Below are 17212 nucleotides of genomic sequence, written 5' to 3'. Positions count from 1 at the left end.
CACTGCATTCGGCCCCTCATCTTTGCCTCAATTCACACAACGACCCCTCAAATTTACATTTTCTCGGGGGTAAAAAGTGTAAATATAATTAACCATTATTAACCACACATACTAATAGCCACCAAACTTCCTATAGTTTCAATGTATTTGGGATGTAGTTTTACGTTTGCGCTCACACTGCATTCGGCCCCTCATCTTTGCCTCAATTTACACAACGACCCCTCAAATTTACATTTTCTCTAGCCACCAAACTTTTTGTAGTTTCAATGTATTTAGAATGTAGTTTTGCGTTTGCGTTCACACTGCATTCGTAGCCACCAAACTTTTTTAGCTTCAATGTATTTGGGATGTAGTTTTGCGTTTGCGTTCACACTGCATTCGTAGCCACCAAACTTTTTGTAGTTTCAATGTATTTGGGATGTAGTTTTGCGTTTGCGTTCACACTGCATTCGGCCCCTCATCTTTGCCTCAATTTACACAATGACCCCTCAAATTTACATTTTCTCGGGAGTAAAAAGTGTAAATATAATTTAACCATACACACTAATAGCCACCAAACTTTTTGTAGTTTCAATGTATTTGGGATGTAGTTTTGCGTTTGCGTTCACACTGATTCGGCCCCTCATCTTTGCCTCATTTTACACAACGACCCCTCAAATTTACATTTTTTCGGGGGTAAAAAGTGTAAATATACAATTTTATTAAAATAAAAAAAACTAACTCCACCCAAATTTTTAGCGGGCTCTATCTTCTCGCTCGGTGCGAGTTAAATTTTAACGAGCCCACCGTTCAACTCAAAAAAATCCTACGAACACAACGAGACTAAATATACGCGAAACGGACACTTAAAAAAACGCTCAATACCTCGGACTATATTCAATACATATACACACCTATAACACGCTCCGTTAACTATGAATACGCAACCCAAAGGCCCCGCGGCATCGCGCGGGCTCATTTTTCTAGTTATAACTAAATTGATGATGATGATGATGATGATGATGATGATGAAGAGCCGAGTGATATTGTTTGAACCCTAATTGCCCTAATTTGTGTTCCGTGTTGTTTTGAATGGACAGGGATATAAAGGAGAATTCAGGTTAGCAGGCAACACATCACGTGATTAGTTAGATTAGGGGTGATGGAGGGATGAGATTAAATGATCAAGAAAGGATGGATGGCTAGGATTTAATTTGTAATGGACTTGTCACCTATTAAGCACTTTGTTATTAGTGTAAGAGAGATTACGAGTGATCATATGTTAAAAAGTTAATAACAATTACGAGTGATGGTAAGTTAAAAGGTTAAATAACTGAATTTTTCCAATTTCAAAACTTGCAACACCGGCTATAGAGCAATATGAACTATTTATTTATCATTAAACTGAACCTGTAAGAAAATGCAACCAAACACACAAAAGTTTCTCGTACAAGCAAATACAGAAAGAATAAAAAATACATTACCATTAACATAAAAGATTAAAAGAAAGTATGCCCAATAGGCGCAGCGCAATTGCTTTTTCTTTCTTGTCCACTATGAACGAGTTCTGCTGCTTTCTGCGTTTCTGATTGGGTAAAAATATGGATGTTTGGGTAAAAATATGGATGTGCCTGGCATTATACCAACCACAACTGTCACATTGTGTTCACATATGTTACCATCTAAATCACTTTCTATACTTGTTAAGTTTAACTTCCTATAAGAGTTCCAACTTCACATATTACTATGCACTATTAGCCAATTAAGCATGAACTCGTATATAGATATCGATATAGTATCAAAAATTATCTAACTGGGCAGCATTATATTTTTTTAAAATATTGATCGATGGATAAATGATTTATATAAATATGTTAACGTGTAGAGGAAGAAAAAAACTACCATCGCTTCTTTAGCAGTGGACCGTTCTTGATGATCAAACCGAAGCAACTTGTCAAGAAAGTCAATTGCCTGCTCATAAAAAAAGTTAAAACTGTAAAACATAAGCACATAACACAAAATAATCAAAACATCTCCTCATTCATGATACAACATTTTTACCTCAGGGACAGCTAAATGTTGATTATCAGAATTGATGAACTTTGTCCATGGTTTCCTGTTATGCCTGCATGAATAATCATATATACATATACAAAATAACATTATACGATCATTATAAAAATTAAAATGACACTCAAAGCTTTTATATGAAATTGCATATGTTTACCAACCTCCCAACAAGGGCGGTGAGATGCGGATCTAGCTCTAAGCGATACCTCTGTAGATAAGTATGTAACTCGTCTGTACCTAATACCTATCCCAAACAACAAAAATTTCATAATGGAAATAAGTTATTTTTCATAAACGAACTACAGTTGACCCGAGATAAAAAAAATGGTTAAAGTTGAGGACTTGAGGCTAGACGACTTCAGATGATAGATGGGTCAACACGCAAAGGCATTTGAGATCTATACCTTGGCAATTTTGACCAGCTGATCATAGTTGTCATGTCCATAGAAGAATGGTTCCTTGCGAAATATCTGTAAAAGACAACCATTTCGCAATAAGCATTAATGCAAAAGGAACGAAGACATAAGTTGTTCTAGACTAACTTAGACCAGTTTTAACCCATCGTCAGTCCCATCCGTCAGATGACATGGACTTAACTGACTAAAACTGACGGAACCTAACCGGGCGTCAGTTTTGGGCGTCAGTCTGACCACCAACGCAAAAAAAAATAAAAAATAAAAAAAAAATCACCAGTTTGCTTTTTAACCAATCATTGATTTTCCAATTTTAATTAATATATATTTTTTATTTTTTATAATTAATTTATTTTTCCCATCCCGTTTCTAATCAGATTTTACCACATCACCCTACCCAATATTTAACACAAAAAACTACACACACGGTTAAAAATGTCAGAAACTGACATTGTCAAGTCACAGTTAGATTGCACTTTTTGGCCAAACTGCCCGTGATATCATCGCCATGGTTGGAAATGGTCTTATACTTAATGAAACATCTTCAACAAGTAACAATGGTCTGATCATAATTACTTAACGAAATATCTGTATATGGTAAAAGACACATCCCATCATGCAAAATAAAAGATGGCAAAAAAATAATCACCATTCCGGCGAACATACAACCAAGGCTCCATAAGTCTAATGAGTAATCATAATCTTGCAAATCAACAAGAAGTTCGGGACCTTTAAAATATCTGCACAAATAGAACTTAAAGGAGTAAGAAGAATATATATGTTATACAAAATAACCCAGAAAACACATACAAAATCATGAAATAATTTGGATTGCATATGTGAATGAAAAGAAATAAAACTGAATTGCATCTGATCATCCCGGCACAATAACTTGAAATAGATGGAAGAAAGTTTACACAAGAATAAGTTCATTGCAAAAACAGCAAATCGTATAGATGATGAAATAAAACTTTGATCCATAAATAAGGAATGATACATACCTAGAAGCTACACGAACATTATACTCCTTCCCTGGATGATAGAACTCTGCAAGGCCCCAATCTATAAGACGAAGCTTACGCTTTTCATGATCAATCATCACATTGTGTGGCTTCACATCTCGATGCATGATTCCTTGAGAGTGACAGTAATCTAAAGCCTATATAGACAAAAACACAAAGTACATTACAAAACCAGTGGATTATATATCATTAAAGGGCAAAATAGTCACATACAAACAAGAAGTCGACAAGTTCCCTAGACTTTCCAATCAAAGTTGCTACATTTCAGCTACCTACTTTAATCTTAACGGAGCTCCCTAATCTATCTGATCTGGCATAAAATCTGTAGACCTGGAAGCCTCTAGGTTAGAAGAACATGATCTCAGATAACCATGTGTATGTAATAAAGCCCATCCAAATCTACACAAATGCTCAAAAACCAAAATGAAAATACTCAACTAACATACTACATCTAACAATACAGGACTGCCAAAACAAACAAGCAGAATGTAATGTTTTGGAGAAAATTTACATTGATAGTATTAATGAGTAGTTAAGTAGATGTTTTAAGAATAATATGTGTACAGTGAGTATATATATAATACTAGTATGTATAATGATAATAAATATATTTGAACTAATTTACTATATGAATGAAAATGAATGGTTAATAAAGATATTGGATAGCAAAAAGTAGCCGGTTAGAGCTTCCTGGAAGACGACAGCGGACTTAGTGGGTCTAGTTTAGACCTGGCTCGAAAGTTTGCATCTAAGACATATAGGGGATAGAAATTCACCGTAAAAGTACAACTCGTTGACAGCCTTATGGTCAACGCGTGGTGGCGTTTCTTGGCTTGCGGTTTCTGGTAGTCTGCTTGGAAATTTCGAGCTGTAGAATTTGGTTGGGGTGGTGCTTTTCCGTTTGACCAAAATGTTTATGTAATTGAGTAAGCTTACGGAAACAGCGGGTTGTGGGTCGTATAGAAGGAATAGAAGATACTCGTGTTTTTTACCTCGTGCTTTTTACTTTGGGAATAGTAATTTTTTAACTAAGAAATTTACACATAAGAAATGTGTAAAAAATATATAAGTATAAATCAGAATTCATGTATTTATGGGTCTTCCATTTAACAAACAGCTGACAAAATAAATAAGTTCTTGAAATGCTTACCTTCAAAAGTTCGTATATATAATAGCGAATATCGACATCGGAAAGAGTTGGGTACAGCACTTTAAAATCGGTGTTGTTCACATACTCAAATATCAGACTTGGTGTCTTTGATTGCTGATCTCTAACAATATCCAGCAACTTAATAATATTCGGCCCACCACAAAGGTTTTGTAGAATTTTTATCTCCCTCTTGATCTGCATTCAACAAAATGAAAAAAATAAACTAAAACCATTGATCAAACAGAACATTTGTCTATTACACAATGCAATTAGAGAGAAGATGGTAGAAGTAACATTATAAAACGGATATCCATAACTGACTGCATACATTAGAGTTTTCCTTTTTTTTGAAGGCAAACGTACACTGAGGGGTTATTTTTTTTTGTGTGTGTGTGTATTAAGTCTTGTTTCCATTTGCCTCTGTTTGGGAGGGGTGTCTGATTCTATGTCTCCCACAAACAAACCAAATTTCAGATTAACAGATATCTTCTCCTATCTTATTTTTCATAAATTAGATTTCTCTAGATTTCAAACTACTAATCACCAGTCAAAAGAACCTACTTGCAGAGTTGCTGTATACAACGGATACTTTACATAAATCTCAACCTACATGCACCTGTTCGAGTAATTAAAGTGCACACCCCTTATGAAAGTTCGTTACATTATTTATAATCCACTAATGTGTAATAAAGTAAGTATGCAGTAACTTAAAAGAATACAAATATATAAAGACTAACCTTCTTCTTCTTCACAGGTTTAAGTATTTTTATAATGCATTTTTCATCATCTGTACAATGAAATCCTTCAAAAACCTCACTATATTTCCCTCTCCCAACCTTCCTTACCACCTCATAATCATCCTGTTCCCTGTAATACAACATAACTATCAGCAGCTTACATTAACTAAACTCAAACTATAAGCTTAAAATTAACTAAAAAAATATACTAGTATAGCAATTGGTGAAAATAGAAACCCTACCTAACTAACTAACTAACTAACTAACTAACTAACTAACTAACTTAGTAACTAACCCCCATTGAATGGTCAACGATTCGTAATCCCAATACTCCTTAGGACGGACAACATTAACATCAGTATAAACCCTAGATTTGGAAGGAGCGCCAGGACGGCGAGTAGCTTTACCGATCTTCTGAGCCAGGGTTTCCTGTAGAGAAGGCGTCGGCCGGAGGCTGTTGTGGAAGGTAGGTGGAGGTGGTTGACGGACGGTTTGATTCTGATGAGGATTTTTGTGTTTACGGTGGTGTTGTTGCGGTGGTGGTGCGGAGGCGATGTGACGGAGAGGGCGGAGTAGGGTTGATGATGATGATGGAGGGAATTTGGGGATGATGAATTGAAGACAAGGCCTTACGGCCATCAAACAGAAAAGTGTGTTATTGTTATAATCTCAAAAATTAACACAAATCTCAATTTGATTCTAACATGACAGTCCGTTATGATCACTTACTGCTACATTAACGCGATATGATTCTCCCATCACTAACTCATCACTAAATTACTAACATCCATGATGGTCCATCATCGCCACACATTTATTTATTTTATATTAAATTTATATATTTAATAACTTATATACACATTTAAATTCCTAAACATTAAAATTTTATTAATAAAAAAAATATTACAAAGTCCTAAAAATAAAAAAATAAAAACCATTACAAATTCTTAAAAAAAAAAAATCATTACAAATTTTTAAAAATAAAAAAAAATTACAAATTCCTAGAATAAAAAAACCTACGAATTCCTAAAAATAAAAAACATTACACGTTTAATACGACCCGATCGTATCGTCACTCACGTACCCCTCGTTGGTGTGGGGGTAGTTAGGCTGAGGACGAACGCAAAATTGTCGGGTCCAAATACCAATACAATACAACTTGATTCGGTTACATTTGAGTAAGGCTTTCCCGACAATTTCATGCCATTCTTTTTCGGTCGTGATAAACTCGAACTTATCGATTTCTGGATCACACCAAGCAAAATCCGAGGCCTCGAAGTCAACATGTTCGCGTATGTAGTCGAACAAACGCCTCATGTCCTAGTAGGTGATATCGAGTGACTCGAACGACTTTTTCTGCACGTCCAAGTACATATTCCAATCTTCGCTTAGTTGGCCTCTGTACCACACATCCATCGAACAAGTTAAAACGCGCCATCTTGTGTATATGTTTGTAAATGAAATTGCAGTGTGTTTGTGTTTATGTTTGTGTTTTGTGTTTGTAGAGAATATGTTTCACTTCTATATGCATGTATATATACACCATATGTTCATATATATCCGTTACAAAAGCAATATAGCCGTTCGAAATTGCAGTAAACGTTTAAATGGTCCGTGCTTGGTAATGTCTTTGCAACGAATATTTGATTCACGGTTTATCAACGGCGGACCCTAAAACATTTGCTAGTATCGGCGTACTAGGATCACGGATTCAAGCACGGTTCCAATCAGGGGCGAAACCAAAGGGAACCGAGGGGCAGTCGATTTCGAAATTTTAGTGTAAAAATTTTGGATTTTTTGACTTTTCCCTATTGGATTTTTTTTTTGGCTCCAAAACCTATATATTTTGCCCCAAATTCTTCAAATTTTGCCAAAAAACCTCCAAATCTTGCTTAAAAATCACAATTTTTTGCCAAAAAAACCTTCTTTTTTTGCCCCAAAACCTCTATTTTTTGCTCAAAAAAATTTCCACGGTTTAAAAATTTTTCTACCCCCGGTGACAAAAAATCCTGGTTCCGCCACTGGTTCCAATCACGGAACCGTTACTAGTGCTTTAACCCCCATTCTTTTCTTTTTCATTTTTACTTTTTTTATTATGTATCTGTATCTGTATTTTGTTTTATTTTATTTATTATTAATTGTTACTCCGTATTTTATTTTCTTGATGTAAAATGGGGAAAAAAAAAATCCAATTTAGCTCCATTTTTCATTATTACAAGTTGGATATGTTTGAAAATGCATGCATAATTGATTGGCGCATAAATTGAAATTTCAAACATTGTGCCGGATTAATTAGATCGTCACGATCTCAAAGTGTAGTTATTGAGGATTAAGTCTGGTTTTCCTTTGCAGAATTCCCAAGCACCGAAATTTAGTTGCCTTTTAACCGGATCGAATTAATGTTCATGCTAAATGCATATCAGCCAGGTCAAATTTGCATTTCGACGAAGGCGTGTGACTGGTTAAATGTATGAGTCACACGAGTTCATTTGATCCGGTATTTAGGTGTAATAATGAAAAGCATAATCAAACGAATTTTTGATTGAGTCGAATATTAATGTATTTGAGTTCAACTCGAGTAATCACTTATGTTTAAGTTCGACTCAAGTTAGAAAATAGAATGGTCTAATTCAAGATAAACAGGCATATTGTGTTAAATTTTCGACTGGATAACTTATTAGTACCAGAGTAAGGTCAATAGCATACAACAAATAATTAAAGTTTACAAAATTAAGGTCAATGGCATACGACAAATAATTACGAGTAATAATTTGGGTGTACATGATTGAATGTGCAATTATTTGTCCATTATATATTTCGTATCAAATAATTATAATATATTAACAACATCGATTTCTTCGAATTTTCTTGTTTAAACAATCACTATTAAGATTGGTCAAAATATAATATGCTGGTGAATGCCTGAATGGTGATTACTGATTAGTGATTACTATTAAAATATCACATGCATATAAATTACTCTATAGATCAGAAAGAAGAGCTAGTATTTGACAAATATTAACAATTAAATACATGCATGATATGGTTTATAATTTTTTAAAGCCTAAATTATACTGTATTTCGAAAAGACATAAGTTTACATTGATAAGATTTAAATTTCTAATCGAGTTAGCACAATGCAATGCTATCTAACCACAATTAGTTATTTACTTATTTGGGTTTTCAACTTACTTTACGAGCCGACTAATTTTAGAGTAACTGTTCACTTTGCAAGTAGCTCGGAGTCATCGTTAATGAACCTCCATGGCTACAAGCGGATTTTTGTTGCTTATTGGAATCAATCATAAAACCTCCAAGAGCTTTAACCCCTTCTGAAAGGCCAACTCCGCTACATCCCCCCTAGTTGAATCCACCCACATTGAAATACACTAAACAAACAACCACTAAAACTATTATTACATCTAAAAGTAGAAACACACATCTTTAATCAAATAATCATTCGAAAGTGTTCGCCTACTAGCAATTGATAGCGAGAAACATGCGGACAAATTGTTGAAACGGAAAGAATATACCTAAGGAAACATGATGGCATAAACTCTAGTCATTCATCCTATCAATCACGTACCCATAAAATAATGACGAACTACCGACATGAATAAGAGGCACTTGACAATATACATATCTAGTTAGAGTAATTACCCATTTTTATCATACGAGTATGAGAGGCATATGCTATTAGTATATTAGAATAACTTAATCAAATTGTATAGATGAGTTTGGTCCATTAGAGTTTAGCTAGGTCATCTGTACTTTATAAATAATGTATTAATAAACATTATAACGTACCTGGTTTATGTTATTCTACATGGTATCGGAGATTTAGGGTTCCTATTCCGCTTTCTTTTTCTTTCCTTTCTTTGCCCCTCCACTGAAACCGGTATGTCATCGCCATCAAAAATTGATCTGGGCCGCCACCGAGTACCGGTCTGCCGCCGCCTTTCTTACCCTCCTTCTCTTTGCGCTCCTCGTACACGAATCTAATATCTTCTCCTTCCCTTTTATTTATGTGCCGCCACCGTGCCACTATCATTCTATCATGTTGATCTGTTTTTCCAGGCCAGCCAGCCACTCTTATATCGTCGTACATCATACAATCGAGAAATAACGTAACTGTTGTTATCTTTTTTGTGCTACCTACATACATCGAGCCATCTATGTTCACATCATCTTCTATTTTTTTGTCATCTTATGTTGCATAATCGTATCATATTAGATACTTTGTTATTATTCGGTGAACATCTCCAAGAGTATTATCACCTACGCGTTAATCAAAACATTTCGTTAAATTAACCTTCTCTCATTACGATTGTTTTTCTCTTAAAAAAATATATCTATCGTATCTTTTTCAAATGTATCATTCTTTATCTTATTCTCTTTTCTTTAGAGTACTTCGTAATATCACCTACATATTTCTTTCCTACTTTAAGTCTATTATTTTTATTGTAAAAATAATAAAAGATGAAGACGCCCGTGAAGTGTAAAGAAGTCAAGCTCCATGAAGATTTTGTTCATTGTTATATTTTATCATGTTATTATGTATCATCAAACTTTGTATTTATGTATTTCATTTTAGTTTGAGTATTTGTACTTAACTTCCGCTCAAACTATGAGAGAGTATTAGTATTTTAGAATGGTCCAACCCAATTGTATAGATGAGCTTTAGAGTTTATGTATGTCATTTGTACTCTATACATCATAATATCATATATTAATAAAAGTTATAACCTACATGTTTCTATTATTCTACATATACAAGAGTAGAAGAGTGTAGAGGCACTCAGTATAATCGGCTAATCGCCCCTCTAAACTTTGATTTGTTATGGCCACTTAGAAAATGGAAGTAACTAAAGAATTGCTCCTTCAAAAATATAGAAACATATACTCGTATAACAGATGCTTAACTTTTACAACGAGATTACAAAGATATTTCACCCCTTTGCAAACTTTCAAATTTAATTTAGCCACTTTGGCATATGATAACATAAATAAGTCCAGGTATTATTAGGTTTGGCCGGCCATTAATTTTGAAAAAAACAATATGCTAGTGGGTACCATCAGTATGGAGCACTTGACTCTTTGAATAGATATAAACAATAAACAAATAATCAAATGAAAAGGAGTCCCTTGTTTTCTGTTTGGTTGTAATTGTAATTGGGCACTTTAATTATAATATTGGAACAACACATGACGATATGTATTTGAATATGGCTAGACAAATATTAAAAGGATAATGTATCATAAAATAAAATTCAAACATACAAAATATGACAACATTACGATATACGGAGTACAATTTTATCTTCATGTAGTCCCTTAAGGAATGGAAGATGGTCCTTCTTGAAAGCGGCTTGAAAATATTTATAGTTGACAACATAACAGAATATTCACTATAACATGTAATCATGTATTCAGCATATCATAGTTATCATTCAACTTAAAGTTGCACCAGGGTTCTTTGTAATTGGTAAATTTCCATCATAACTGCATCTTGGAATATCTGGATTTCTTATCACGCGTGGTCCTACCGGCAACTTGTTACGTTTTGGACGAATATCCTGCAGCCAAATTGTTTGTTTTGATCTTCAGAATCTATTAAAAATGAAAGATGATCTTTTGTATGGAATTCAACCCCTTTAATGTCCAACTCAATTATTTTAGGCCTTTGAACATGCTCCACACATATTAGATAATTGATATGCATAACCTGCACCCTTATTTAGATAATCTAGTGGTTGAGGCCCACCTAACTATCATATATCTTGAGGTGGCTAGTAAATAGGGTCGAGCCGCCGTCGAGGTGGCTAGTAAATAGGGTCATAAAGGTCACGGACGTCTTTAGTACATGTGAAGAGTGTGCAATCGAACAGAGCCCAAAATTTTGTTGAGGCTCAAAATTATAAAAATTAATACTCCGTAATGGATAAGCGGAATATTATTGAAATTACAATTATCCGTGATTAAAATAAATTGGTACGCTTGTTTGCTTCTATTAATAACTTTAGTAGTATTATCTTTTTACTTACATGTATTAAAAAAAATTAATTTTTCTAAGGGGTCTATTTTTATGTCTTGAACAAGGTCTTTAAAATCATTGAGACGGCCCTGATAACGGTCACAGGATAACCTGATTAGGTCGCGTACATCTGAGTAAAAAGTAAAAAGAAATCCCTTGCCCAAGGAGTCTGAACAGAGAAAACCTTATACGGAAGTTGTGATGTGGTCCAGCGGTTGGTTGTCTGCCTCCTTTAGGAGAGGTCAGGAGTTCGACCCCCGTTGGCTACATATTAAAAACACAATTTCATCCCTGCCATGAAGTATCCACTCATGGCACCTTTCCCATATCGTTTAGGGGGTAAAGGGGATGGGGGTTTTACTTGGCCAGACCCTTAGATCGATTTCAAGGTTTCCTCTCGGGCAGCGATGGTGGCGGAGTTATTATCGCTGCATCGGCATAGTCGAAACGGGAGATGATCGCAACGGGTGGTTTAGTCCCCCTCGGGTGATCCCAATCGCTGTTCAATAAAAAAGAGAAAACCTTATACGTTGTTTACCTGTTTATATCCATAAATATCTATAGTTGTGGATCTGCACCATTGTTTTTATTTGTTTTATCATTATTATTGTTTCTTCAAGTACCTGATCAAAGATAGCAGTTGGAATAGCCAGTGTGGCAACAGCATTTGGAGCGTCGACTATTCCTGAAATCCTCCCTTCGCAAGGACAGCATGATAGTAAAAGATACACCTAAATTTTTTTAAAATGTCAGTAAAACACAACACTTCAATAGTCCATTTCAAAAGATTATAAACTTATATTATATATTAAACCTGTTCTTTGGTGTATCCAAATTTAGACAGGTAATCGATAGCATTCAAAACTGCACGCTTGTAAGCAATACTTGCATCAAGATAATGTTGCCGTCCACTTTCATCAACACTGATTCCTTCGAAAACCAACCATTCCGAGAATCTTGGCTCGACTGGTCCAATCTCAAATATGGGATTAACATGAAGCGAAGTTGGTCCCATTGGAGTTAGATATTCTTTCATTCCATCTCGTATGATCTCACACCTAATTACAAGTCATAAAAAACAAAGTACAACAGAATCAATGTTTTCGTTAGTATCTATGACTCCGGGCTGCATGCAAAGTGGGTAGTTGCCCCGAAATTAGTTGGCTAACAAAGCGAGTCGGAAAACCAGGTATACCAAAAAAAAAAAAATTTAAAAATTCTTAGGAGATAGAAAAATTATACTTGAGTTCAAGGAAACCGCTCATCTCAATGGCCCCACAAAACGAGACTTCACCGTCACCTTGTGAGAAATGCATATCCCCTGTACTAAAGTTAGCTCCTTCTACAAAAACCGGAAGGTATATTTTCGAACCTCTACTTAGATTCTTGATGTCACAGTTCCCTCCATTTTCTCTTCCTGGAATCGTTCTTGCAGCCTCGTTAGCTATTTTCTCCCATTCAGCAGTTCCTTCCGGAATCTACGACATTAACACCTCTTTTAGTACAATATCATACTTATAGTTAGGTGGCAATTTGGGCAGAGTGGGTAGATTGGGCTACGGGTCATATTGGGTTCTGATTGACAACTAGTGTTAATGTTAGGAGGTAGAATTCACAACCCAAATCAACCCATTCATAAGTATAATGATTCTCTACTAGTGATCATAGTTCACCCAAATAGTAGTATTATACCTCGCAAATGGGTGGGGTTGGGTTTGGTATGGTCGAAATGGGTCATGGGTCGAATGGGTATAGTAGTATACCTTGCCAAGAAGGCAACCTTTAGTTGAGGGCAAGTTTGCCAATGGCCTAGAATGCAAAACTTCACACAATTTCAACGATTTCAAACCGTTTTCTTCAAGATCTTTTTCCCTTTCATTCCATATATTAAGGAGTTCCATTGAAGGTGCAGTCCCAATGATTCCCGGGTGTGTTAAACCTGGAAACCTCACACCTAATAATCCGACATTATGCGCTTAACTTTTTTTTATCACTTTTTTAAATTATACAAAATTACTATAAGTCTATAATAATTCAATTACCGGGAATATGAGGAGAGTATGCATATATGCCTTCAAAATACCAAATTGCTTTGGTGGCACAAGGGAAATGATCAGTTAGAAAACCACCACCATTTTCTCTATCAAATATTGCTGTAAAACCCCATTCATCACCAGCAAGTGTGCCCAGATTGCATATTTCTACTGCAAGAAGATCGCCAGGTTTAGCCGCTATTCCTTCCTCGTCAACAACTCTAATCGGTCCGCTCAGATAATGCACCTACACATCATTTTTGACACCAAGTCAGTACCACTTTTTTCTTACCTTTTCATTTCATCATATTAAATGTTACAAGTATCATACTACAGATAAGTTTTTACCCGTTCAGGCTACCCGAAAATGGGAGTATTTTCTGATCGGATGTACGTTGGCCTATCCGGGTAACCCGTGATCGTTTTCGACCATTTTCCCTGCCCAAGCCTCTTGGGAGAACATGGGCGCAATTACTCGACTACCTTGAGATGGTTACAAGTGTCATATTGGTTTTGTATAATTAATCACAAACTTAGTTGATTATTATCTGTAATTTTTCTAAGAGTTGACTTCTGGTGTTAGTTATCATCCAAGCTTTTTAAGATATATATTTTTGTTTCACTTACAGTTGAAAGGTCTAAAAATTTAACATCACTAGCAGAATTGTCATCTTTAATAGCACCTCCGGTCCAGTCAACCATCTCAATCCTGAATAGTTGACCCGTTTGAACCGTTGCAACCGACGGTATCTCGGGGTGCCAACGGTTATGTAACGGTAGCTTTTGTTCCGACGGTTTCTTTTTCAGGTCTACAGGTACTACTAGTTTTGGTGTTGAAGGAGCCATAGATGAACTATTGTAACTTTGTTAGTCTATGTGTGAGAGAAGAAAAAATTGGATATAAGAATCTTTTTTTTTTTTTTTAAGAATATATCTAAAGTATCTATGGCAGAGTATTAGTATATGGTCTGCAATAAGATTCTTATCATTTAGGCCTAACTATTTTAATGGGATTCTTTTTACTAGGGCCTGGGCCTGATAATCATAGGCTAGTGTAGCGAATTCAGCCCATTTATGGATAGACGGGTTGATTTGGGTTATACTATACGTCAAACGGGTCAAATAGGTGATATCTGAATATTTGTGTAGGTGTTTAAGTGAATGCCAAAACCGACCCGTTTCTAAAAATTACAATATCCGCCTGGACCTGTTTTGACCCGTTACTCGAACAGCTTAACCAGCTAATATGGATCAATGAGTAACCATATAATGAATATATCCTTCTAAACCGTATATGAAGTGAACAAAAACATGATTACATTAGATGTATACTAATGAGATAAACTCACAACTGACTGGTCAGCAAATTTGATATCTTCGGCAGTGTATTCGCGTGTGATGCCACCACCAGAAAAATCAACCATCTCGACCCGAAAAACCTCCCCGACAGTGATCTCAGCTACGGGTGGTATATCAGGGTGCCACCGGTTGTGCAGGGGAAGCTTCTGTTGCCTTGGTTTCTTGGTCACATCTATTGGCACCACCAGTTTCGGACCATGTTGAGCCATTTTGGATGAATATAATTTTTTTTATCAGTGTATGTTTATTGATCAAAACTTATTTGTGAGAAAGAAAGCATTTTGGGCTTGATATTTTTCTGCCTTCACTTTCATTAAGGAAAAGACATGTCTGCCATTATCTTTCAATTCTTAACCAATCAATTCACTGTGTAGTGGAAAAACAAAGTTAGTTGATGGAGATAGACCATTTAACAGTATATGAAAGTAGTCTCATTCGTAAGAAATAGGCGTATATAGAAAGTGGCGAATCTAAGATGAAACTTAAACGGGTCCTAAATATTTTCTTACAAACTACCCTTCATATTTAATAGTTGTTGTTTTCCTAAAAAAACCTACAAATATATGGAGTCCTAAATTTAATAGTGTCCTCCATACAATTTTAAGAGTACTAATTCGTAAAAAAAAAAACTCAAAGTACTGGTATCAGGAAAGAAGTTCTGTAATCTTGACTCTTGTGTATTTTTATTCATAGTTTTTGAATTCAATATTGGCCAAGTTTGTTTGAAGATCTTGAATTTGTTCTTATTTTTAAGACGTGATCTAACAAGAGGCGTGTATATTTTATTATGGCGAAAAAGATGGAAACTTATATTAACCTAGGGACATTCATAAAAAAATTGAAAGAACCTATCAACACGATGTAACGCAAGAAAAGTGACCACGGTAGGCCTCGGGACTAGAAAGCGACTAAATGAAGTCTAAAGACTATTCAACAACGAGCCCAGCCAAACACAAACAAAACAAAAAGAGGCTTGTATATATATCGCGTGAACATTATGAGAGAATAAATGTCACACCACTTTTCCAGACAACGATTTAATACTATATTCATTATATTTCACAATAGCGGGATTCTTAAAATTAAACATTACACATTTAATTATGTGTTTCATAACTTCACAAATGTAACCACCAATTATGTCTGGCAAACGGGTCAGGTTGGGTCGGTTTGGGTAACGGGTCAAAATGGTTTTGGGTTGAAATGGGTCATAGGTCAAATGGGTCATTTTTTTAAACGGGTCAAAATGGTTCAGGTTGGGTCGGTTTGGGTAACGGGTCGAAATGGGTCACAGGTCAATTGGATCAAATGGGTCAAACGGGTTACATCACTTTTTTTTTTTTTACATTATTACATTATTTTAGTTATTATTATTTATAAAATATACATAAGAAACATTAATATACATAATAAATGATATAAACATGAATTCTTTATAAATTTTTGACGGATGAAACTTTTTATGCTTGACCCATTTAACCCATTCACAAAACCCATTAGACCTATTTCTATTTACCGATATTTGAGTATTGATACTCATTAGACCTGTTCATTCATTTTTTGTATAAGACTCAATAGGTTGGAGAGAAACTCATTTGAATCTTTTTTTAAGTTTTGATTTACATTGTTATGGCTAATTTTTCTCAAGACCCAATTGACCCGAAAGCTTGACCCATCTGACCCGAATTTGAGTATTTGGGTCTCAATTGCCAGGTATATCACCAATATACATAACCTGAATTTTCTCCATATCAGACCTTTTTCTCCGTCTTTTCTTGTAATTGTCTTATCCTTGACCCTAGGATACATGTTACATTTGCTAATCACGAAACTTTATCGAGTTCAAGCATTTTATACGCGTATAGCCGTATAGTTAGCATGTATCTCAAATTAATAAATTGCGACAACTCACATGTCACTCTCTGCTAAAGTTGCTCTTCTAGCTCACAAATTTACCTAAATTTTGTTAGAATTTATGGACCCAAACAAGACAGGTGATTTAAAACAATCACCAAACCCACAACGACAAACGATAAAATAAAGCATGAAACGATAAATAAACGACACGAGATTTAACGTGGTTATATCCCAACTCCAAAACACGGAGAAAAGTTTACTCCACGGGCACAAACCACAGATTCTTCACTATAATTTTTGTGCACACATGTTAGAGTTACAATGAGATGTTTATATAGGCAAGGAAACAACTTAGGGAACAAAAAATTTTATTCTAGAATTTTCAGCCGTCAGGCCCTAGCCGCGCCGCGCCTCCACAGTAAAATCCAAATCAGCCTTTTCTCTTGTTGTTTTGATATCCTTCACACATCCAACAAATTTCAATATCATCTTGCAGTGCAAAGAAGACCGAAAAAAAGGAAGACGAAGACCTCGCGATCGCGAGTGTAACCTTCGTAG

At 35.3% G+C, this 17212-nt stretch overlaps 2 protein-coding genes across 3 annotated transcripts; both read right to left on the bottom strand.

Moving 5' to 3' along the window:
• Positions 1-1478: 1478 nt before the first annotated feature.
• On the bottom strand, positions 1479-4766 carry LOC139863748 (casein kinase II subunit alpha-4, chloroplastic-like). The gene is made up of 8 exons (XM_071852354.1): positions 4635-4766; positions 3464-3621; positions 3112-3202; positions 2454-2519; positions 2211-2293; positions 2041-2104; positions 1882-1950; positions 1479-1610 (listed from the first exon to the last, which is right to left on the bottom strand). The coding sequence occupies exons 2-8, from the start codon at positions 3589-3591 to the stop codon at positions 1479-1481; spliced, it is 633 nt and encodes a 210-aa protein (XP_071708455.1). The 5' UTR covers positions 3592-3621; positions 4635-4766.
• Positions 4767-10680: 5914 nt separating this feature from the next.
• Positions 10681-15111, bottom strand: LOC139861483 (uncharacterized). 2 transcript variants are annotated; one of them, XM_071849878.1, is made up of 7 exons: positions 14788-15111; positions 13448-13685; positions 13169-13359; positions 12648-12883; positions 12220-12463; positions 12029-12136; positions 10681-10947 (listed from the first exon to the last, which is right to left on the bottom strand). In XM_071849878.1, exons 1-7 carry the CDS (start codon positions 15004-15006, stop codon positions 10822-10824), a joined length of 1362 nt encoding a protein of 453 aa, XP_071705979.1. In that variant the 5' UTR covers positions 15007-15111; the 3' UTR covers positions 10681-10821. The 2 variants fall into 2 exon arrangements, with proteins under 2 accessions (XP_071705979.1, XP_071705980.1); XM_071849879.1 differs by lacking the exon at positions 14788-15111 and adding an exon at positions 14066-14359.
• Between the last annotated feature and the right edge of the window lie 2101 nt (positions 15112-17212).

This window comes from Rutidosis leptorrhynchoides, chromosome 8 (assembly GCF_046630445.1).
Source record: "Rutidosis leptorrhynchoides isolate AG116_Rl617_1_P2 chromosome 8, CSIRO_AGI_Rlap_v1, whole genome shotgun sequence".
Lineage (NCBI taxonomy): Eukaryota > Viridiplantae > Streptophyta > Magnoliopsida > Asterales > Asteraceae > Rutidosis > Rutidosis leptorrhynchoides.
This window is presented reverse-complemented; position numbering and strand designations above follow the sequence as displayed.